Source organism: Athene cunicularia (assembly GCF_003259725.1).
Source record: "Athene cunicularia isolate RWA chromosome 13 unlocalized genomic scaffold, athCun1 chr13_part1, whole genome shotgun sequence".
Taxonomy (NCBI): domain Eukaryota; kingdom Metazoa; phylum Chordata; class Aves; order Strigiformes; family Strigidae; genus Athene; species Athene cunicularia.
In genome coordinates this window covers 2,235,974-2,258,494 of record NW_020799117.1, presented here as the reverse complement: position 1 = coordinate 2,258,494, position 22,521 = coordinate 2,235,974, and the positions used below count along the sequence as shown (strand labels likewise).

At 49.6% G+C, this 22,521-nt stretch overlaps 2 protein-coding genes across 3 annotated transcripts in view; both read right to left on the bottom strand.

Annotated features, from left to right (window-relative positions):
• LOC113485364 (rap guanine nucleotide exchange factor 6-like) overlaps nucleotides 1–7,168 on the bottom strand; it is a 78,754-nt gene extending 71,586 nt beyond the window's left edge. Inside the window, exons 1-3 of the mRNA XM_026858488.1 lie at nucleotides 7,020–7,168; nucleotides 6,210–6,226; nucleotides 5,417–5,628 (exon numbers count right to left, since the gene is read on the bottom strand). Coding sequence (XP_026714289.1) covers nucleotides 5,417–5,628; nucleotides 6,210–6,226; nucleotides 7,020–7,168 — 378 coding nt within the window. The remainder of the gene's footprint in view (nucleotides 1–5,416; nucleotides 5,629–6,209; nucleotides 6,227–7,019) is intronic.
• The window catches only part of FNIP1 (folliculin interacting protein 1), a 46,921-nt gene continuing 30,658 nt past the window's right edge, over nucleotides 6,259–22,521 (bottom strand). For both annotated transcript variants that reach the window (XM_026858320.1, XM_026858321.1), the window contains 7 exons: nucleotides 18,390–18,536; nucleotides 16,079–16,248; nucleotides 13,319–14,741; nucleotides 12,780–12,948; nucleotides 10,803–11,000; nucleotides 10,286–10,401; nucleotides 6,259–9,380 (listed from right to left, as the gene is read on the bottom strand). In XM_026858320.1, the coding sequence (XP_026714121.1) occupies nucleotides 9,302–9,380; nucleotides 10,286–10,401; nucleotides 10,803–11,000; nucleotides 12,780–12,948; nucleotides 13,319–14,741; nucleotides 16,079–16,248; nucleotides 18,390–18,536 (2,302 nt within the window). In that variant the 3' untranslated portion in view covers nucleotides 6,259–9,301. The remainder of the gene's footprint in view (nucleotides 9,381–10,285; nucleotides 10,402–10,802; nucleotides 11,001–12,779; nucleotides 12,949–13,318; nucleotides 14,742–16,078; nucleotides 16,249–18,389; nucleotides 18,537–22,521) is intronic.

Sequence of the window (22,521 nt, the reverse complement as noted above, 5' to 3'; positions counted from 1 at the left end):
GGTATCATCCTCTGGTTTTAGTCACATTTCGATGCTGTCAGTCTGACTTTTCTGACGAAGAGAGGATAAACAGCTCCCGCTGACATCTGTGGGTTAGCAGGCGCTGAGTCCCTCCACGCTTTGGGCCCCCTGGCGCTGCAGCACTCGGTGGCAGAGGTGGTTGCGTTTATCATCTACCTTCGCACGATGACATACAACCTTATTATTATTCCTTATGATCTGTTCTCTGGCTTTTAATGACCCTACAGAGCTAATGAGATGTTTGGTTCCCCCACCCAAGCACAACCGTATGGATGAGATGGTATCAGGCAGCTCGCCGAAACCATTCAATCTCAGGCATGCAGAATATCCAGAAAGTTCCTGTTTTCAGCGAGTCGCTTTCAGGCTTCAAATGCGGAAGCGTCCGGCGTGCTCACATGATGTCAGCAGCCCAACAGAACAAACTGTCTTCTGCAGACAAAATCCTGCCTATTTTTAACTTTAAAAAGATCTGCAGATGACTCTCCTTCCACTCGCTGTGGTTTTCCTCCCTTCCTGCCCTCCTTCCAGCAGCCCGGGCCGTGGTAACCTCACGCGGTGTCAGGGGCGTTCGGATGGCAGCGGGATGGATGGGTGCACGCGGTGTCCCCGGGCCCGTGGTGGCCCCTTCCCTCAGCCCAGCAGCTCTTCGGTGGCCAACAGCTGAGCTGCTCCTGCTGAGAGACCCCCGGCCTCAATTTGACCTTCACGCATCAAAAAGCCAATGTCCGGGGGCACCGTCCGTCCTTCCTCGGTTGCAGGGGAGGGACACGAGCGCGGAGCCGGGAAGAACAGCCTCGCTGGGCGCAGGGCAGGAGCTGGGGGCACCAGCAAGAGCCGGGCTCAGTTAAACTCCTCCTAGAAGACCTGCTCACTTCTCCTTTCCGCCCACAAAACGGGGAGGGCCCCTCACTGCAAGCCCTGCCATCCCACCCCACGGGCCTGCGGTGTCTCGGAGCAGGGATTTCACCCCGGCGGGGGCGTGTGTATGGGGAGGGGGGGTAGATGTGAGGGGAGGGGGAGTGTCCCTCCATCCTGTGCTTTATCAAGTAGGTGATTGTACTGGTTGGGGTTTTAAACGCTGGAAGTGCAACCATTCGCAGTCTTCCTTGAATGAAAGGAAGCATTGTGTACGAAACACAGGAAGAATTTCCTTTACTGTAACTTGTAAGGAGCAAAAGGAAATAAAAGCAGAACAGCAGCTAGATGAAGGTCAGATGATGATATGAATCATTCGGTGATGCAAGTTATCGAGTGCCGGCTCAGCGCGCCGCCCAATAAAACCAGATGCCACCTAAGCACACAAATACCACTTACCTACGGTGACTCACCCCACATGGAAGTAATTCCTCTTGCTCAGAGCAGAACGGGCTGCTTATTTTTTGGTTTCTTACTATGACACCACAGATCTAAAAATCAGGAAAAGATCTATCAGGTAGGACGACAGTCATGATAATGAGGCAGAAGCAACTTCTTTCGGTTTTGAGACATTTCATTCCGCCTAGGTGAAAGTTGAGATGCCAGCGTTCCCAGTCTGAAGGACTGAAGAGGTGACGGAGGCTGCTGTCGGGGTATCGGCAGCGCCGTGTCTGGAAATGTATTTGTAATTTCCATTAAAATCGGGGAAAACTGGTGAAATTCATGCAGGGACCTGCCTGGCCTGTAGGAAGCACACTGACTTCCAGAAACACCGTGACACCAAGAACAATCTCGTCAAGGAAATATTATTTTTAATAGTTGCATATGACTGCACAGCTTGAACTGGCAAGCTTCGACTTTTCTGGAAAGCTGAAACGGGGCTCCCTGTATTTTGACACGTCACAGGTAAGCCGCCCTCCAAGTGCCCAAGCTCCCCGCCACGCCGTGCCGTGCCCGGTGGTACCAGCGGGTATCTCAACATCTGAATTTTTCAAACTGTTTGAGTGACTAATATTTTTCTCAGAGCTTTGGCTAGTGGGCAGATTCTTTCCACAGAAGTCTGCGTTGAATTTGAACAGTTGGGTTTTGCTGCTGTCTTCATCCAAGGCAAAATTGCCTTTGCAGTGGAAGTGATTTCTTTTATATAAACAATTGCTGTAGTAGTTGCTATTTTGTGACCTGCTAGTTGGGTCTGTCTCCAGGAGGGTATTACAAACGTGCTGCACTTTTTAAAGAAGGTACCAAGAGAAATGGAAACAGTTTGTGGGCTTGTTTTAAGGAGACCTTGAGGTAGCAGGAGGGGTTTTTTCCAGTTGTGGTCTAAAAGAAGGACGGGCACACAAATGGTGAAGAATCCGCAACCGAAAACGGCCGTATGAGAATTACAGTAAGAAACGAAGAGAGCAGAGCTCAGCAGAAGCCCGCGAACAGGATGGGAACCACCAGCAGTTGCAAAAGTGTCTGCGGGGTCTGGCCAGGAGCCGACTGGGAGTGGCGACGGGTGTCAGCGACACGGCGAACGTGAAGGTGCCGTGACTGACTGGCGAGGAGGCGGTCACAGTTCTGTTGGCAAAAGTATTTTCCTCACTGCGGTAGCAAGACTGCCACATGCTCCAGCGATGATGCTCAGCTGCCTCGTTAGCTGACAGTCTGAACAGGAAATAGCCGGCTCACAAATTAATTAGAAATGCCTAATGAGCTCTCATGCTTTGACTGTAAGCGAGGAAGGCGGGGGACAGGCACTGCTGATGGAATACATTTCCTCTAAAAGTGCCTCTGTTGTACTCACTCTGAAAAAGAGGGAATTCACCCCGTATTTCTGAGACCGACGACTTGCACTGGACAAGAGCCGGGCTCCTGCCGAGGCCGGTGACTTTTGGACACAGGATCCTGCCATCCCACGGGGCCAGCAGCTTCCCAGCGAGCACCCTGGGAAAAACCCAGCCCGGGATGCGACAATCAGCTACAACATAATTGAAAAATTGTCTTTAGGTTAAGGAATATTTTTCCCCTAAAAATGGGACTCTGAATTCATAGCTGTGAAGAGCTGCCATAGCCCGGAGCAGTGGGGCTTCCCACCAGCCCAGGACAGGGCCCTCGATTTTAATAATCATTTCAAGCCTACGGTTCTTAAAAAAAAAAACTGTATCTGTTTCTCCAGGAAGGGCCTGCTTTTCGCTAACCTATAATTTAAGAAATGGTTCGCTGTATTTTGAAAAATAAATTTGCCTCCAGGCTGATGGCTTTTACAGCCTAACCAGCCTCAGAACAATGTCATGTGAAATGACAGAGATCAAGACCTTTATTTAAACTGTTGGAGCTGTACAAGAAAAACAAGCCCGGAGAATAAAGCGCACGATCATTAATTATTGTGGCACAAGCAGCACAGCTGTAATTATCTTGTTCGCCGAGAATGTCTCCCGCAAATTTTATCAGTCATATTGTTAGTACATGGAAACAGGAGCCCTTATTCTTTCTGCTCTTTCGGTAGTGATCAAAATTAGACAAGATTTCTAGTTACAGCTGCTATTAATAAACCTACTCCTTGAAAATTCGGTGGTTAATTTCTTAGGATTCAGTGAGCTCAATAAGCTATTGAAAAATATAATTGCTCGTGGCTGTAATTTTGAAGTAATTATAGAAGAATCGCTGAATGTAGTCTTTTCAAACGCATCGAAGTTCTCCAAAGGGAGAAGCATCTCTGGCAGGAAAATCAAGCGCACAAACCCATTTGTACCCTCTTCCCAAAAGTCACTGTTTATAAACGCCTTCATCGCAGAACGACCTTTCACAGTCCCCACGCTGGAGCCTGTCAACGAGGCTGGTTGCTCAGGAAAGGTCCCAGTTTGCTCAGGAAAGGTCCCAGTTTGCTCAGGAAAGGTCCCACCAGCGGCCCAGTCTCGGCGCCGGGAGCTGCCCCAGTGCCGTGCCGTGATCACCGCTGGAGGACTTGGGTTTCTCCTCCGTGCGCTCTCCCCGCCGCTTTCTGGGCTGGCTCTGGGCTGTTTATAAACCACTTTTCTTTTGGTGACATCAGCGGAAACATTCTAGACATTGGTTCTATTAGCCAAGAGGATTACAAAACATGCCTTTAGGAAGTAAGATGCTCAGTTCTCAAGGAAATGCTCTCATCCACCTTTCCCAGCCTGACTCCAAGCACTTCCAGAAGAAACACCAGTTCCATTTTCTGTGCCACTCAAGGAAAACATTTGTTTTCCGTTAACAGGCCGGGACAAACTCTATGTTCAGCATTCCCACCTGGCCCCAGCAACGCCACGAGCGACACATACGTGTGTCTCAGACTTCAGCCCATCCTACTCAAGAAGGAAATAACACCGAGAGCCGCCCTGCGTCGCGCTTATCACAATTGCTCCAACGCAGCTCAGCCCCAGCAGGACGTCCCTGCAGCTCCCCACACCCCCTTAGTGGTTTTCCTTAAGAAATAAGCTGAGTCTGTCCCACCAGTGCCACTAAAACTCATGCTAAAGGAGTTAACGAAGAAGAAAAAGCAAGTTCCAGATAAAACAGCAGCTCTGGTTACGGTGGTTAGAAACTGAACAACAGGAGCAGCCAAAGGCACAGTGGTCAGAGAAAGTTCCTCTCTCAGCGGTTTAGAAAGCACAGAAGAGATGAAATCTTGAAATGAAAAAATACCAGCACTGAACAATGTCTTTATGGGCTGGAACCTGGTGGCCCCAGGGACGGCCCCGACCTTTGGCATCTGAGGCGCCGCGGGGGCTCCCCCGGCCCCCCCCCGGGCGTGTGAGCTGTGACCTGCGTCGCAGGAAGCAGCTCCCTTCACACAAAGTTCCGATTTTGGAATGGGAAAGAAGATGAGCCGGGGGAGGACATTTCCCTCCTGCCCCCTCCACCCTGAGAGAATGAAAGTTGAAGACTTCTCTTGGTCTGTAACTTCATCTCTGAGCAGTCGTATGGACAGAGGAACCATTACCACAGGAGCGGGGCTGCGGGGCCCTCAGGACCGCGACAGCCAACAGAAACCCCGAAGGTGTTTGGGGGGTGAGGGCTGGATCACCCCAGGACCCCCCGCCAGCGCCCAGGCCGGGGCTCCTCTCCCTGTGTGGGGCCGGGGCATAGGCAGAGCAGCTGTGGCTCGAGAAACAGCCTCTGCTCACCCCCTGCCCTGCTTTTGAAAACTGGGATCAACCTACGGCGCAAAGATTTCCTCAGCGCGGCCGCGCTGCCCAGCTCCCGGATCCTGGCCCGCGGCGGGGGCTGAGCACCCGAACACCTGCTGTATTACAAGGGGTTTTTGGGGAAAAAAAGTGGCATCCCTGGGGTGCCGACGGGCCGGACCCGCGTGCACAACCTGCCCTGCCCACACACCGGGTGTTGCTTAAACCCGCGGGGGCTTTGAGCAACAGGTCCCGGGCGGGGAAGCAGCACTGCGCCGGCCTCGGGGTGGCGGGTGGGAACGTCAGGGCGGGGGGAAGGCGCCCGCGAGGGGCCCCCTCCTCACCACAGGCCACTCGCGATGTTCTTCAAGGAGCCTCTTCTTCAGCAGTAACGGCTCAAAGCGCCGGAGCAGCCCCTTCCCGTCACCCACCTGCCTTCGGCACCTTCTTCTTCGCAGGGCTGGGCAGGACGGGCTCCGAGCCCCGCTGGGCGCAGCTGAGGGCAGGAGCTTGGGCGGTGGCTCCTCACCCTGGGAGCAGATGTCTTCAGCTCCAGCTGGGAACAAACCGCTGGAACAGGGAGAGGTTTAGAAATCAAATTCCGCCGCTGTACAAATATTTTTGGGAATGAAAATAAACAAAGACACGGGAGTAACACGCTCCCTCCTGCTACTCCGCTTCCGAGGAGGAGCCGGCAGCAGGAGAGCAGAGGGTCTGCGTGAGACCCCAGCAGGTGACGGCTCACACCAAGCTGCTCATCTCGAGGCCACACGACGTGTCCGGCCTTGCAGGAGGCCAGAAGCAGCAGAAGTCCCTGGGGGAGAGGAGAGCCACGGCCTCTGCAGCTCACGGCCCCTCGTGCCGGTCCTCGGCCGCTTCCCGTGGGGATCCCGACTCCGTGGGAAGCTCCACGCTGGAGGTCAGGATCACCCTCCCGTCCTGCCACAGCTTATTTTGGGCCAGTGACATTGACAACGGACGGGACAGCAAGTTCAAACACAAATTCCTGATTGAACTGACTAATTCCATAAGAGAGCCCAAAGGAAATGGCTGCAGCAGCCCCGAGGGGTGGGAGGCCCAGAGGGGATGTGGGAGAGGAGACGCACAGCTGGGGACGGTTCCAGCTCGTACACTCACCAACGCCGACCCCACACCTATAAAAAACAGACACAAAAGGTACCAGAAGTAAATGGACATACTGTATTTATTGCACAAATTTCCCCTAAAATTGGGAATGGTTATTATAATACAAGTGCACATCTTGGGAAATATATACAAAAACAGAAGAGATAACAAGTATGTACATTTTACCCAGCATTTTACAAGTACCACCATCTAAATAATTTAGAGAAAGCAAAAAATTGTCATAAAACATCTATAACAACTAATAGGGAAAACATAACGCGAGGTGTAAAATCCTTTCTTTTAAATATCTTTTGTTCTTAGCAGCCCAGTGTTTGCCAATTGCAACAAAAACAAATTTGCTAATTTGTGTGCCTAGTACACTTAGTTTTCAGCCAGAAAATTAAGACATGTTAATGGAGATTGGTAATAGTGGAAAAAAGAAATCAAACATTAGTTTTCTATTCACATAAAACAATCGCGAGATACTTTCTAGAAGTCGATGCTATAGTCCTGTAGAAGATCCCTTTTTGTATTATTTAACAAACAGACTCACGTACCGCGGTGCTCACGTACCCGCAGAGGTAACTTACAGAAAAAACCCTTCCCACCGCCCGAGGGTTTTGGTTGTGTTTTGCCCACCACAGCGCTCGAGGGGGTGGCACCGGCCCAGGAGGGAGCCGCGTCCGTGGCCGCCGCTCGCCTGGAGGAACCCCCCGACAGGCACCTTCCCTCCTCCTCACATTAATACTAATTTCAAGCTGCTCAAGGGCCTTTCTTGGGAGTCAAATGAAAAAATCTCGAGAGTCAAATTCAAAGCAATACCAACAGTTGGCCCAGTAAGGGTTCAGTGGAGGAGAACGGGGTGTTTCTCCTGTCGCGGGGGGTGCCGGGGTGGTGACACGTCCGTGGGGGATCCCACATCCCCCCGGCGGGGGCGAATCCTCGGGGTTCCGCAGCCCCGGGACCGACATCGCCAGGTTCCAACTGCAAACACTCAGCACCCTCCCTAGGGCGATGTGATGTGTCAGAGCAAAGAGTTAAAAATTCACGTTCCGAGCTCAATCCTCTATTCCGTTAAAAACGTCTTTACGCAACCGGGCCCCTACGTTGTGTGCTCATCCCAAAACGGCGTGGTGAAGGAAGGACAAGTGAAGAACAGGGGAGAAACACGTCCTTAGGTCACATGAAACGCAAGTTTCTTCCCTGCAGCAGTCAGCGTTAGGTTTTATACACAAGTTTCCAGTGACACTGCCTCTCTGAACGTTTGGGTTACTCAGTAACATCGACTCAGTCCTACGTGGAAAGGGGTGTGGGTTTGCCATGTAGATCATCCCTGGAGCAAGAGCCTTAAGTTACAGGTTTTAAATATTACTGAAAAAAACCCGCTCTGGGTGAAACCCCGGCCCCAGCGAAGGAAGGGAGGAGAGTTTTGTCACTGACAGCGGCGGGGCAGGGATCTCTCCTATTGTTTTCAAGTTTATCAAATGGTTAAAATAGATTGGTATTTAAAATAACTCTGCAAACAACAATAGCAGGCGTGCTGTGCTACTGAAAAGATGATTACAGAATGACATTATTTATAGAACTGTTTATAGAGTTGAGCAACCGAGTGAACACGTATCTCCTACTTCTGTGGATAATCCATGGATTTCAATATACTGAACATAATCGATGAAAACAGAACCTAAAAATCAGCAACAATAATTGGCTGCTAGGACAAATACGCAAAGAAAAGCCTGTAATGAAGTGTCCAGTTAAACTGAGGTAGTAGAGCCTTTGAAAACAAAATCCACCTACCACTGTCTATTTACATTACTTACACCAGCTTGGGTCCATCAGCTATTCGTACAACTATTGTATATACAATGACAAAACAGTGATGGCTGAGTAAAGGAGAAATGCCGAGAATAAAATAAACAACATTTCCTGCTGGTAATTACACAAGTGAGTAGAAAAGGGATTAGAGTCATCTGCATCAAGGGTATCTTTGTCAAAAAATAATTTTGATCTTACTAGACTATGGCGTAATCAATGTTCTTTTTTTTTTTTTTTGTAGCACGGTTTTAAAAAATATATCAATTAGTTACCTGAGCAATTAAGGGTAATAATAGTCTATTCGTTTCTTCCCGAATGCTTTGGTACAATTATTTCTAGTTCATTATTTCAAGAGCTGACCGACTGCTGTAAAAACAATATGATGTTGCAAGAACGTTATAGACCTTAAAAAAGTTAGAGGTAATAGTCATGTCATTCTGGGGACCCCATGGGGAAATTTCAGCCAACGTTCTCTTTAGATTTCTTTTTTTTTTTTTTTTAAATCATTTTGATTACGTTGTGGAAGGAAAGCATCACTTAGTAGAAAGCAACATTTAAACATTATAAACAATTAATACTGGTTACAATATCCGGCCAAGAAAGGGAATCTCCATCGCTAGCTTCTCTGTTGGCCTCTTCCTCCCTGTCCCCTCCTACGCCCCCCCAGGAGAAAGATCATAAATAAATTTTGGAGCTCAGTGTCATTAATAACCAACCCCCCCCCCCCTCCCAACCCCTGCTCTTCCTCTGGGAAGGATCCAGAATTGGACTGTGACATGAAAAAGTAGAAGTTGTTGTTTACAAATCACTGCAGCTTGAGACTGACAGAACTTAACGAGATCCTCATCAGCACAAGCCAGTCTGAAGACAGCTGCTGCGTTCTCTCGTTAAGTTTCTAATTGGCGAGAGCATCACTATTCCTCCGAGCAGCTCTTCCCCACGTCCCCCAGTATCAACTGCAGTTAGCCGCTGTGGCAGAAACTGGTTAAAAAAAAAAATGCAGATCTTCAGCTTTTGCTAAAATCGTTGCTTTTCTGTGGTTGAAATCTCGGCCTTACTCACTTTTGCTTTTTTTTTTTCCTTTCTTTATCCTTTTCTATAAATGACCAAGTGGGAGAGGAAAACAAGTCTCCAAGTGTTCGCAGAACGCGCAGTCACATATGGAGGGGCTGCAGCTCCACGAGCAGTTTGTTTCAGTTGCTTTAAGGAGAAAGGAGCCAGAACAAGTTGTCTTCCACTTCGTTTCCAGAGGGGAGGAAAAAAAGTCCACGTCTACAGCCTCTGGCATTTTAAAGCAGTATCTGGGCAACATACGGAGAGTGAGTGCTCGCTACAGCTGCCAGCAAAGGGAGGTCGCTGGATTCGATCCTAAAAGGAAGCAGAAGAGTCACATTTAATCGAAGGCGAAGCGGAGCTGGGCTGGACACGTGTGGCAGCAACCACGCTGCCCGCTGGAGCCCGAGCGGCTGCGAGCCCCGGGACGCTCTCTGAGCCAGAGTGAAGCTGATTGTGCCTCTCCCCGGGCGGCCGCACGCTCCCAACCTCCAGCGGGGTTCCAGCAGCCCCTCGGCCGCGCCTGCTCGTGCCACGGCGGCAGCTCCGCACTGCCAACGCTGCCGCGGCTCCTACCTGCCGCGTTGGGCTTTTTTTTTTTTATTAATTTATTATTATTTTTCACAATGGTGAGACAGCAGATGGAGGGAGGAAAAGCAGCAGATTCCTTCCTACCCTCGAAGTAAAGGAAGTTGGGGGACAGAGCGCAGGAGGACCAGGAGAAACTCCTGCAGCAGCACTGGCACCGCGCTGCGGGTCGACCCGCGGCAGCTGCTCCCCCAGCTCCAGCTCCACGTGTGCTCCCTGGGCCTCCCTGCTCCCCCCCGACTCCTCTAGAGAAAAAGATACTCAGAGCCTTCCTATAAACACCCCTGAAATAGCTTCTCTGCCTGCGCCCCACACCCCCGGAGGGTGTTTTCAGCTGGGGGAAGGAGGTGCCCCCCGTTGCTCAGTGAGGACTGACTGGGTAAGGAAGGAGTCTGATAAGCTCTGGAGTGCTGAGCCCACCTTCCTGCCCGGAGGGAAGAGAGACAGGCTGGGGGATCCTCGGGATCAAGCAATGGCTAAGGAGAAGCCTGCGGGCATGGGTGATTTATGCCACACTACGGTTCCAGTTCCATTTAGGAATCCATTTTGCTGCGCTTAGAACAAGCCCAGGAGGAGGATTTGGCACCAGGACACCCAGGGCAGCACCGCTCGGAGGGAGTTTGTGATCGTACCCCAGCACCACGCCCAGCTCCTTGACGTGAACTCTCATCTGGCCCTTGAGATACTCCGACAGCATCTTGCTTTTGAAATAGAGCTCCTGCAGGCGATCCTCCAGGTGCATAACGCACTAGAAAGCAAAGGGAGTTGTGTCAGGGAGAAGAGAGCGTTCTATCCAATCCACACCCGCCCCAGAGCCGACCAGCCCAGAGCCCACACGCCTCCTGCCTTTTCCGCGGCCGTGTCTAGGTCAATAATTAGCAAGACATTCTCTGCCATGACTCTTACTTTTGAGCAGAAGCCTCTGATTGCACGTTAAATCAGAATTAACGAGACAGCTGGCCTGATTAGAGCAGCATTTCAGTGGACAGAGCAAACAGCTATGTCATTGGCTACTGAAATTGTGGCTACAGGCAAATAAACTAGGCAGAACCTTACACTTAACCTTAGTCTTTAACCTTACACTTTAACCTCTGTAGCGAAAGGATGCTTTAAAAACCATCACCCTCTCAACTGTCATTCGATACTTACAAAGTTTGGAGATAAATTATGCTTGTAAAGCTGAAGAGTGGAATGAAGCAGGTTGGAGACGAGACTCGAGACTAACACTTCTTTTCCCAGCTTATTATCAATCATTCGTCTCTGGCTACTGGCCACTTGCACCGTCCATTTGTCCGTGTCTGCAATAATGCAGACGGCTTCTGCAATCGGTTCATCCAGAACAGGATGCTGGAAACAAACAAATGAATAGCAGAACCCTGAGAATGACAAATGACAACGGTCTTTTCACAAAACATCGTCATCCCAGAGAGCAGGGAGAGCAGCCCAGACACCGCTTCACCTAAAATACATGTGGCAAGAACCGCATTCCGTCGATTAAAAAAAACGCAGTACCATGTGCTAAGAGCTGTATTCCATCCAGTAAAAACAGCTTTACTGTAAGCAAGGCACCATCATGAGTTGCTACTTTACATTTTCTTCCAGGCCTGAAAGTGTGTCACTGGCTGACAACTATATATGGTATCTGATGTAGAGTTCTGACACACCTAAAATGTATTTTAAACCCCTAAAACCAAAAGTAGCGAAAATCCAACTCGATGTTCAACACGGCTGTGTTAATGCGGGCAGTTTTACTCCCAGTTCTCACTGGTTTCCTTTCTGGGAGTGCCAGCAGAGGGAGTCAGGAGCCAAGCCTGCGCCCAGCTCCATCCCTCCCAACCCGCCTCTCCCCTCTCTAAAGCCATGGAGGTTTTATTTGGAGTATTTGGACCCTCACTGTCCTTCCCCGATACGTATTTTGGGCTGGACAATGAGGGATAATTCTCCTTCCAAAGAGCCCCACCGGGACTTCAAGTAAAACACTAACTGCATCCCAGCCCGGTGTGAGGATACACACATAAAACCTCGCGTGGTGCTTCGCGTCCCCTCAGTCTTTGACTTCTGCAATTGGAACGGGAGTCTCCCGGTGGACACGCACCACAATCAAGTTCTCTTTCAGACACATCCATTTCACAGCAGCGCCTCCCTCGTGCTGCCGCCTCTGTTGCCTGAAGTTGTTCCACTTCACAAACGGCTTAAACCTCGGCTTAAAACACAGTGGCTTAAACCAGCGCCTAGACTGGCCAGGCAGGGCTGAGCACAGGGCCCAGTAAAGCGGGAGGGGCGGCAGGAGGGGCGATGCACAGTGATAACCCGGGAGGTGTGAAGCGACGGGGACGTTCCGGAGGAAGCAGACGGCCTGCTCAGGGGGCTGCACGTGGGGTCTGTCCCTGTTTCCTTGGGAATAAACCAGCGGGGAGCAGAATCAGGCTTTTCGGTGACAGCCCGCCTCCCGCTCCTCTCCCGGCAACTGTAAAAGGGGAGGAAGGACCACGCTTCCCAGTCACGCCCCAGTTCATTCTGGGGAGATGATTTCCAGCACAGGTGAGAAGCGGGAGTTCCCCTCGGGACGATTTATACTGGTTTCTCCTCACCCGACAAAGCGCTATCGGACCCTTCACAACCCCAAACCCCAAGCGACGTCCCCCCAGCGCCACGCGCCTGACGGCTCCGCCGCAGCCAACCCCTTCTGCCCCCACGAGCGGCGCGGAGGGGAAGAGGAGGGAGCAGAGGGACGTTCCGCAGCCCCCCCGGACCCGGGGAAGGGAGGAGCAGCCACCGCAGCGCTCGGCCTGGTTCCGCGCCGCTCCATCCTGTGGGCGTGCAGCCGTCGGCAGGCTGCCGTGCCTGCGGGAGGCAGCGCAGAGATCCCACTTCCCAAGGGCATGAGCCGCTCGGCTGGCTGCCGTGGGAGTCTTACAAGTTTTTTTGTGCTGCAGATTTGCAGTGAAATACCATTTTTCAGATACGTTAATTGAGAGAGGAGAAAAAAAATTGGTGACCTGGGACTGAAGGAACTCGAAGAGAGCTGCGACAGTAAATATTTCCGCTTCCAGCAGGTTTGTACATTCAAAAACATTTGCCTTTCCCTACTGTGACAAATAAGTTTACCAAATATAGCTTAATTACCTGCACAGCATGAGACAAATCTGACACCAAACAGTGCCTCAGCTTCTCATCACTTCCTATTCCTTGCAAAACAAAGTCAGGGACATAAGATGAACAGTAGCCACCTAGTAAGGATCTTCCAAAATTGGCAATACTGGGCTGGACAGAGTTCACTTCAACTAATTTTGACCTGCAAGAAAGGCGTATCAAAGAGATGCACAGCAGTAAACAACAAATTCAGCTTACAGAGAGGCTGCATTTTCACATTTATCGTATCTCTTCTAACTTCCGTTCAAGCGCTTTTTTTTAAAAAAAGAGAGATTTTGCAGTCAGCTTTTGCAGTCAGCCCATCGTGGAAGAAAAGGGTAAGAGCCAAGATCGCAATGCACAATTAATATTTTTTTCCAGACCACTGATCTCTCTATATTCTTTTACAACCAGCAAGCTCAGGAGACACTTTTCCAGCCACGGATGCCAAGTTAAGCCACATTCCTCCAAACATGTGACATAAGAAGAGGCTCTATCTTTTTCAGGCTCTGTTCCTGCTGAGCAGTACTTACCCAGGGAAGGGAATCTCGTACTCTTCTGCCCAGTCCTCCTGCTCTCCTCCGTAATAGTTACCGCTTGGTCTAGTTAGATCATGACCTGTATCCTCACTTTCGCTGTCGCCCAGGGCACTGTCTGAACTCTCATTTCTTGGAATGTCCCAATCAATTCCCGGGGCGACTTTTTTCTCTACGTTTTCTCTGTCCCCATGGGGGACGCGAATAGAGATTTTCTCTCTTTGGTCCTGCTCATTAAAGCAGTTTTTGTAGGTCTCTTGTCGCACAGAGTCCATGAATTTACAAAATTCGCTAGGCGGTTTGCTAGTCTTTGTACACAGCTTTTTAGAAAACTCTAAACTACTGTTGTGAGCAAGAAGGCCTGTAGCTGCTTGCCCTGGAATATCGTCAATAGTCCGGGTTTCAACTGAACTGTCATCGGTAAAATATTCGTCAAACAGACTCATGCTCTCAGCGTTGTACGGATTTGGATTCCAGCTCTGGTGCTCACTAGCAACTTGAGGAAAGGGTTCAGCTGTCCCACAGTCTCTATTTTGGTCCTCAACAGTTTGTTTAGCTTCACAGTTCTGATCAGCAGACACTCCTTCCTCCGTCGCTGGCGGGCTGTGATGCCTGGCAATTTGTTCCACTACTGCCTGACTTCTGAGTTCGATGTCTGAGTCGGGTGACATGGAATCTCCGATGAGGAAAGTCACCTTGGTCTGAGCCTCGGCAGCTCCGCAGGGAAACGCATCGCAGAAGAGCTTATCCGGCGGCTTCTTCTCCACAGGGATTCCGGGTGCCCTCGCCCCGCTGGCCTGGCTGCCCGATTCCAGCGAGTCTTCGCTCCTCCACGCGTCTGCTGTCGGCTCCAACCCCGACTCTGTCACCACGCGTTTTTCGGGTGACGCTGACCCTGCGCACACCACGGGCTCGAGTTTTGTGTCCAGGCAGGGTCTCGGTTGTTTACCATCAGCAGCATCTTCCTGGCAGTCGTCAGGAACAATAGTTCTGTTCTCATCAGAAGAAGATTCCAGCTCTACCTTAGGAGTGTTCTGTGTGTCTTCTCTCTCTTGCTGCGAAACACCTTCTATGTTCTGCGCGAGGGAAATCGGGCATTTGCAATATTTACAGCTACAGTTAGAAGTTCTCATTTCCTCAGACTCCGTCGGTAGCAAGTTGCCCCTGTTCTTGTGCATTGTGACAAGCACATACTCGGATTCTTCTACTTCTCCTTTCTCCAGCGTGGTGGTTATAACAGTTCCAGGCATGACAATGGCTTCGTCTTCCCCATTTTCTAGAAGATGCGTCTCTTGAAGTTCTGAGCATCTGATGAAGTAAGTGAGGAAATAAAGCAATCTCTGTACCAGGTCATGCCTTTTGCCAACCACAACTGTTTTTGCTAATCTCACAGGTGATCCAATAGCCCCATACAGGTCACCTAGAACAGGAAACAGACAGTTATTTTGCATCTTTAAAAACAAATTACTCTTCTAACAGACAACTGTCGTGGCCAGTTTTCAAAGGCCAGGCCTACAACAGAAAAATACGAAAGCAGAAGAGTGAGGACAGCTAGGCTAGCATTTTGTTTTCAATACAGGGAATCCCAAAGATGCTGTTGGCATCGTATGTAAGGTGACACGCTGGCCTGGGAGACATCTGATCTCACAGATTAGGGAGTATTCGCAGCACCTAAGCGCAGGGCCTCGCTTTGGAGGGTCATCTCCTGGGCTCCTTATATAGCCACGGGAGAGAGGAGGCATCTGCTCTGAACTGCCCAGTCTGGAAACTGGGCTGAGCTTTTACTCCCCAAGAGAAAGCTGCAAGGAGAAACAAACCCGTGCCAAGAACGAGGGCACGAAGCGGCAGTGGCGGGCACGTAGCTGAAGCCAACCTTCCTCTCCTCCCTCCCTCTGAGCTCTACTGCGGGTTGGGTGGGTTGTTCTCACCATACTCCAGGTTCACCTGGGCAAGGGCCTGTGCAAGTGTTGGTTGTGGAGGTATCAGGGCACTGCAGGAATGCAGAGACAAGGGATCCCAGAGGCCTTGAGAGCCAACCTGAGCACCTCACCTTGAGTCCCGTGAGCTCAAACGAGCCTTCCTGCCATCTCCCCGCCACCCCTGCCTACACCACAACAGGGCCACCTCACTGAACTTTCCTTTCCGCTCTCTAACCGAATTCCACGAGAGTTTGTGTGCAGAGCAGAACAATCCGACCAGAGAGAAGGAAGCTCATCTCCTCTTCTCCACATAGCAATCAGAAGACAGCACGACTAGCTGCCTCATCGCTGAGGCTCTGAGACCTTCCCCATGGAGTTGCCTAGTCGTGATCCCCTGTACTGTGTCGCTCCTCTGCCTGTTGCGTTCAGTGTGTCCATTTCTTATCAAAAGATGGATTTCCTCGGTTTGCTCTGTCAGGAACCAGGCTTACTGATAGCAGCATCCCCCAAAATAAAAACTGGTTTTCCTCATAGAGGGAAGACCACAGGAGGACTGGAATCTTCCATCACCACCAGGGCAGGGTCCTTAAGACACCTGCCATAGATGACTGAAGAGGGCTTTACTTTTTGGGGGCCATTTCATCACTGATAACGCCTTAAGAAATGAGAGCACATATAAAAAAACATAGCAACCACCTCTAAGCTTGAAATACACACTTCTGTCTCGTTGTGAATCAAAAAAAAAAAAATTTAATCTGGGGGGGAAATAACCAGCATCCGTAAAAACCACCAGGCGCATACCCACTGATGTCAAGCTGCTGGATGGTTTGCCACATACCGAGCTGTGCCCACAGTGGGTTGTATGGATGAGTTTTGGCCAGCATGTCCACGCTCTGGGAAGAATGCTTTTCCAGGAATATTCTTATAGGCGGCTGGCCGTTCGGCATGACGGTAGGGACCCAGGCCAAGTGGTTAGTCAGGACTGCAGTCAGCAAAGCTGGTAAAAACCTGCAAGGAAAATGTTCAACATGTTGGGTTTTTTTTTTTTTTTCCAGGTACACACTCAGGATGTTAAAACTGACAGCAGTTCTACAGTCTGTATGGATCGAGGATGGCAGAAACAACCTCACAAAGTCTGCAGAGATCACCCCTTCGGTCTTGGGTTCTTTGGGGAGAGGAGTGAGGGCTGTACCCTCCCTCCCAGCCCTCCAAAGGCCTTTTTTAGAACACACATTAAAAGTAAAATGAAATATTTTAATCTTGTGGCATCTCAGTTCCTCTGTTTGGCAATAATTATGAGACTTCCTATTTTGCAAGCTTTATGTTGTAAAACACCTCAAAACCAACTTACTTTGTTTGCTGTAAGAAAACAGTGGGACTGTGGGGCCTCTGTACTCCAAGAAGGAGATCCCAGACCCTTGAGATCTGTGACTACTGATGGGAAAGAGGGCTATTGCCACCAAACCTGTAAAACAGCTAGGTGCTGTGTTCTTTCATCGAACCGTTACGCAATTTCTGCACATACAACTGCTCCTTTTCAAAAATAGGAACCCCATCAAGCTCCGTCACACCAGCAGTAAAAGCACGGTAGCTCAGTCAGAAAGTTTGTGTCCTTAGACCTGCAAAAAAGTTTTCACTAGCTAAGCAGGTAAGGCGAAAAACTTCTCTGAACAACGTTAACTATCTGATTTATTGTAAGGACAGCAGGAGGTTTCCTTCCCAGTCCCTCTCCTGGCAGGAGCAGCACACAGAGGCGCAGCCCCACCACGTCCACACGCCAACAGATGGTGCTGGTGGCCACCGCAGCGGCTCAGGAGCCGGGGCAGGAGGAAAACAAACGCCACCCAGCCTCAAAATCATGTTATTTGTATAGTTTACAAGCATCAGGAACCCTGCAGTTTAAATTTAACCCCATTTTCTCACTGGAAACAGCCAAAGGAAAAAAAGCGATCTGAAACTGGGTTGAAAAGGAGATGGGGTTTGATCTTCCTCGTGCTTCCATCAGTGTTAGACTCAGAATCCCAGACTGGTTTGGGTTGGAAGGGGCCTTAATGATCATCCAGTTCCAACCCCTGTGCCATGGGCAGGGACACCTTCCACTAGATCAGGCTGCCTAAAGCTCCGTCCAACCTGCCCTTGGTATCTTACTCTATTTAAAACAAAGCAAGCAAACAACCCCAAACAAATGACCACTGAAATGTAACCAAGTCCAGAGCTCAGAATGGCGGGGATCAAAGGGGCTGAGCCCAGGAAAAAGCTTCTGCTGCAGCAGGAACTGATTTTAAGAAAATATATTTGAACCCTCACAACTCTCTACGGTTTCTCCCATCACACTGAGGCAGAAGGCGCCCCACGCTGACTGCTAACTGCCACCCTCTCATCTGGGGCAGAGAAAAGATGACAAAGCTGGTGGCAAAGCTGGAAGATGGTGAGCAGCAGCCCCTTCCCCAGCCTGCAGAGAGCAGCTTCCCCAGAGCTAACAGCTGGTCTTTCGGTGCCATTCCCACTCAAACTTCACAAGTTTGTGCTCGTTTTAGGACTTTGGTGGAGCCAAACGCTTTAAAAACTTCCCCTATTCGTGCCCTGGGGAAGTAGGATGAAGTGTTGACAAAAGAGTAAATTTATCAGATTCTCCCGAGTTTATCAAGAACATTCTCTTTCTCAATTTTTCACAACCGCTCAGGGCTGTGTCCTGAGGGCAGAAAGGTGAGGGCTAATGAAGCACACAATTTCTTTAGTGGTGTTTTACAGAAGCCGGGTTTAAGAGCAATTTGCGGTCAGACAGTATTACAGACACGGCTCTTACTGAATGTCTAACCTTGCTCATCATATGATAACTGATTTTGAAAGGTAGATTAATGCATTTCATAAGGTATGTTCACCCCCTTCCAGACATACACGCCCATCACGCGCTTCCTATGGACATGTTTCAAATGTTTAGCCTCTACCAAGATTTGGGGGATTATGGGGCAGCAGGCATTTAATGAGGTATTTTCTGATTTCTTTTTTGCTTTAGGAAGAAGGTATTCACGGATGGCCTTTTGATTCTTTGACTACAAAGATTTTAAAAACTGATTCAAGCATTGGTTTGAAATGAAAAGGCATAAACACGTATGGAAGGGAAAAAAAAAATCTAAAATCCACCATACTGGTTTTTAGAAGCGTTTTCCATCAAGAAAGTGAATTCCTTCATGAAGCGATGGCAAAGCTGGTTCTTTTCTGGCGTCCCCGACATCATAGTAAGCCAGACAGGCTCCCCAATCCGCGGCATCGTGTAGAGATTGCAAATAGTCGTTCTACAAAACAAAACCAAAAAATCCAGACGACTAAAGAAAAAACGGAAAGGCAGAGATCCCAACCCAAAGAATTTACTGCAACCTTCAGTTCCAGCTGTCACTTGTAGCAGAAATAAAATTTCTCTCACCAACCATTACCCAAACCATGTTGTTCGCTACACAGTAGGAATTCACCCTTGCACCCCGCAGTGAAGCCTCACAGGTTCTTCCATGCATCTCCCTAAACTGCTCCCAAACACGGTAACACTCACTGTCAGAAGTCAAGAGCTGCCCTGTTCCAAATGGAGAAGAAACGCAAGACTTCTTGCTGTCGTTGTTGTTATCTCCCTCTTTTCTCTCCATTCAAAACACGTAAATCCTCCGTAGCTCTGCTTGATTTATCACTAGGGAAAGTTTATGTGTATCTGACTTATAAAAATACCTTAACTTCCTCCTTGCTTTAAAAAACGGGTCTATCTCCAGGCCAAACCCACCAAAGTGTGGATTTGTAGAGCAGGAGAGCAGGTTACTTCTTCAGCTTTAAATATAGCACACGAGAGTCAAAGTCACCCCATGGTTTCAAGGATTATGCACCTACCCACATCCTTTTTGACTCTGCAGAGGACAGCAAATGTATGATTAAAACTTTGGCTCTACACTAAAACAGCAGATTAAAACCCTTCAGATTACTGCTAGACTCCTCTAAAATCTAAACTAAATTACAGTTTTGTTTTAAGTACAATGCCTATGTTATGACACTATGGGAACCTGTATTTTCATCACAGTAAAAATGTAAGTCAGAAAAAAAAACAAAACAACCAAAAACAGAGGAAATGACTGATCAATTCAGGTTTCTCCCCACCTAATTCACTACTTTTTCTAGAAGAGGTATTTCTGTTTTACACGACAAAGATTTACATTATCCCAAGTACCACCCCGATTTATAAAAATCTTCTCTGGATATGTCGGTCTAAAAATTTAGACACTTCCAGAAAAAAAGCAATGGCTGTGCACGTCAGGCAGGCAAACACACTCGAGCAGCAGCTGCCAAATCTTCCGTAGTTTAGTGTTTAAAGTGAAACTCCCTAGGAAGAGAGAGCCCGGCACGTCAGCAGCCGAGCTGCCGCGGCGCCGGGGCGAGGGGCAGGCAGGAGAGGAAGGAGTTACTCCCTGGTTCTTTGGCAGAGAAAGAAGCAGCTGTACGGTGACGATCCCCCAGAGCAGCTCCCCAAAGGGCCCCAAAGGTGACCGTGCACCGTGGCAAAGTCCCCGGGACTGCTCAAGAAGAAAGGGAGTGAGGGGGGCAGCGGCATTTTCTACCTTTGTGTTTCTATTGGTTTTCACAACAGTCAAAATCAAGCCCGTCTTCCTCTCAGGTTGGGTTTTGAGACGCTCCATGAGCACAATGGGAAAGCCATAAACAGTCAATGGGCTGGAGAGGAGGAAAGTCAAGTTCCCAGGACATGGTCTGGGCTCGGACCCGGGCACGGCAGCCTGGCCACCTCTGCCACGAGCTGGGGCCGCAGCCGGGGGACACCGCGGGGACAAGCGGAGGGTCTGCGGCAGCGCCGCGGGGGCACCGGGATTTCCTGCCCCGGCGGTAGGAGTGGGGACCAGAGGTGGGATTATTAAGGGAAAGCTTTCTGTTCACAGCCCATTAACCGGAGCGGATGTTAAAGAGGCCCGAAAAAAGGGACAAACCCCAAGTCCAGGGACTTCAAAGCTCAAAACAAGTATTGCAACTTACACCCCCCAGATACAGCTGACTTAGAAACTGAAGATAAACTGCCAAACTTAATGTAAAATACAGCTTATTTCTCCTTCATATGCAAACTAACCCAAGCCAAGCCTCTTGCAGCTTAGCTGTCCTGAAAAAAGAAACTACTTCTCTACTAAAACCAACATATTAAAATATTTGTTTTCGTTGAAAAGATAGACCGAGTCTTGTGATTCGTTATTTACTATTCTGGTAACCCTGGCTGCATCTGCAACTGATAGTGTTTCCTCAGAGAGAGATCAGATTGCCCTGGCCGGCGGCCAGCAGGCATGTGACTGCAGTGCAGGGAACCCTCCATGCCAGCGCAGGCAGCACTGGCACAGAAACCAAGGGCAAGGATTAACTGCTTTCCAGCTCTGCGACCACGGAGGGAAACGCTCTCCTTCCATTTATTCGAGAACAAAAATAAAAACTAAAAAAAAAAAAAAAAAAAAAAAAACAAAACCAAAAAACAAACCCCAAACAGCCAACAACGAGCTCCAAAGCACGACAGGGAAGTTATCCGGATTTAAAAAGTAACAACTATTATAAAAATCAAATTGACTCCCCTCAGCCATCTGCGGCAAGCAGCCCCCTCCCCTGCACCTGCCGCCCCTCATGCACGCCAGCACAGCGGCGTGCGAGGGAAAGTTCCATTCATGAGAGCCTCTTCTTTTGAGGGTTCCAGCACATTTAAAATGGTTTAGATTTGGAAATGCTTCTGGGAGGCTGAACTCCAGCCTGGTGCTTAGGGGCACCTTGGCACCGTGCTGGGTGCAGTAGGGGCTGGGGGAGCCCCTCAGGAAACACCTTCGCATCCAACAGCGCCTTGAAACCCAACAAAGCACAGCCCAGCCACACGAAAACGAAGACCTGAGCAAAAAACCCCTCCTGCAAACCATCTGGGGTTTGTCTGCTCTGCGGGCGCAGATGGCACCGGGGCAAGCAGCAAGCAGACACCACGGCGGTCAGGTGCTGGGCTGCTCCCCGCCTGCCCCCCTCACCCAACCGCGGCCACAAACCTCCCCCCATGTCCTGGATTTTCATACCGGTCCGAGAGATCTTTCCCTGGCGCTGTACAAACCAGAGGAGGGGGAGGAGAGCATCCCTCTGCAGCCCCCTTCCTCCCTACAGAAACACTTCCCACCCTCAGCGCTGCCGGAGCTGCTCTGCTCTTCAAGAGTGGCAAAGCTCAGCATCAATTTAGGGGTTGTTTCAAAAAATAAAAAAAAAAAAACCAGCCATTTGTAAAACTAACTTAACATGCATTTGCTCCCTATCCTCCTTCCAGAGATGGTTTCTCCTTAAAAAGGGAAAACGAAGGCAGTAATTGCTGCGATGAGTGCAGGAGCCCCTGCGACGCCTGCGCTGGCACAGGGGCCAGCCCGCACCGCTGAGCAGAATGCACCGCTCAGTCCGCAGCAGCATAAGCTGCTTAAAAATTACTGCCATAAAATAGGATCAAATCTGGCTGCCAGAAAGCAGAGAGAGGTGTTTCCCTAGGCCTCGCATTCAGTGTTTCCCTGCCAGTCCGTGTATTTGCCACACAGGTATTAGTCAGATGCATAATCTGTATTATCAATGTGCTGCACTGGCCCCGGGGACCAGGGGAGTCGAAATGTTTATGCAAGTACAGTAGCTTATTTCGTAAGTCATGTGTCTGCACAGCTGACATCCAAAGAGAGCTTTAAGCCTCTAAGTCAAGTGTTAATAGCTAAATCCATCAGTGCTTTAGCAAATTAAAAATTGCTGTAAAGTGAATAATGATGCAAGGGTATGCCTGGAGCTGGGCACCACACTGATGGCAAAGAGCATCAGTCTGCAGAAGCAGCCTAGGCCTTTCAGAGGAGGCAGCTTTGTTTTTCCCCAGGATGAGATGACAAGAGCTAAGGAAGAAGTCTGGTTTGCTGTCTTCTTTTCCCCCCCTTAGCCCCCAGTACCAGCAGGTCAACCCCGGGCTGACCCTGCAGCCAGCTCCTTACAACAACCCTGCCTGCAGGCTGAGCTCCAGCCACAGCCCCGTCCCTCAGAGGGGATTTCAGGTGGCAGGAGGTGACAGTAACAACCACCACACTCCTGTTTCCTCCCTTCTCTGATCAGCACGGCCGCGTGTGGCCAGTCCCCCACGGCCCAGTGACTGAAGGTTATTCTAATCATCAGCTACACTTGAGAACCTCTGAAAGTCTGGGGATTTTTTTTATTAATTAAAAAAAAAAAAAAAAGAAAGAGAAAAGTAGGAATAATTAAGGC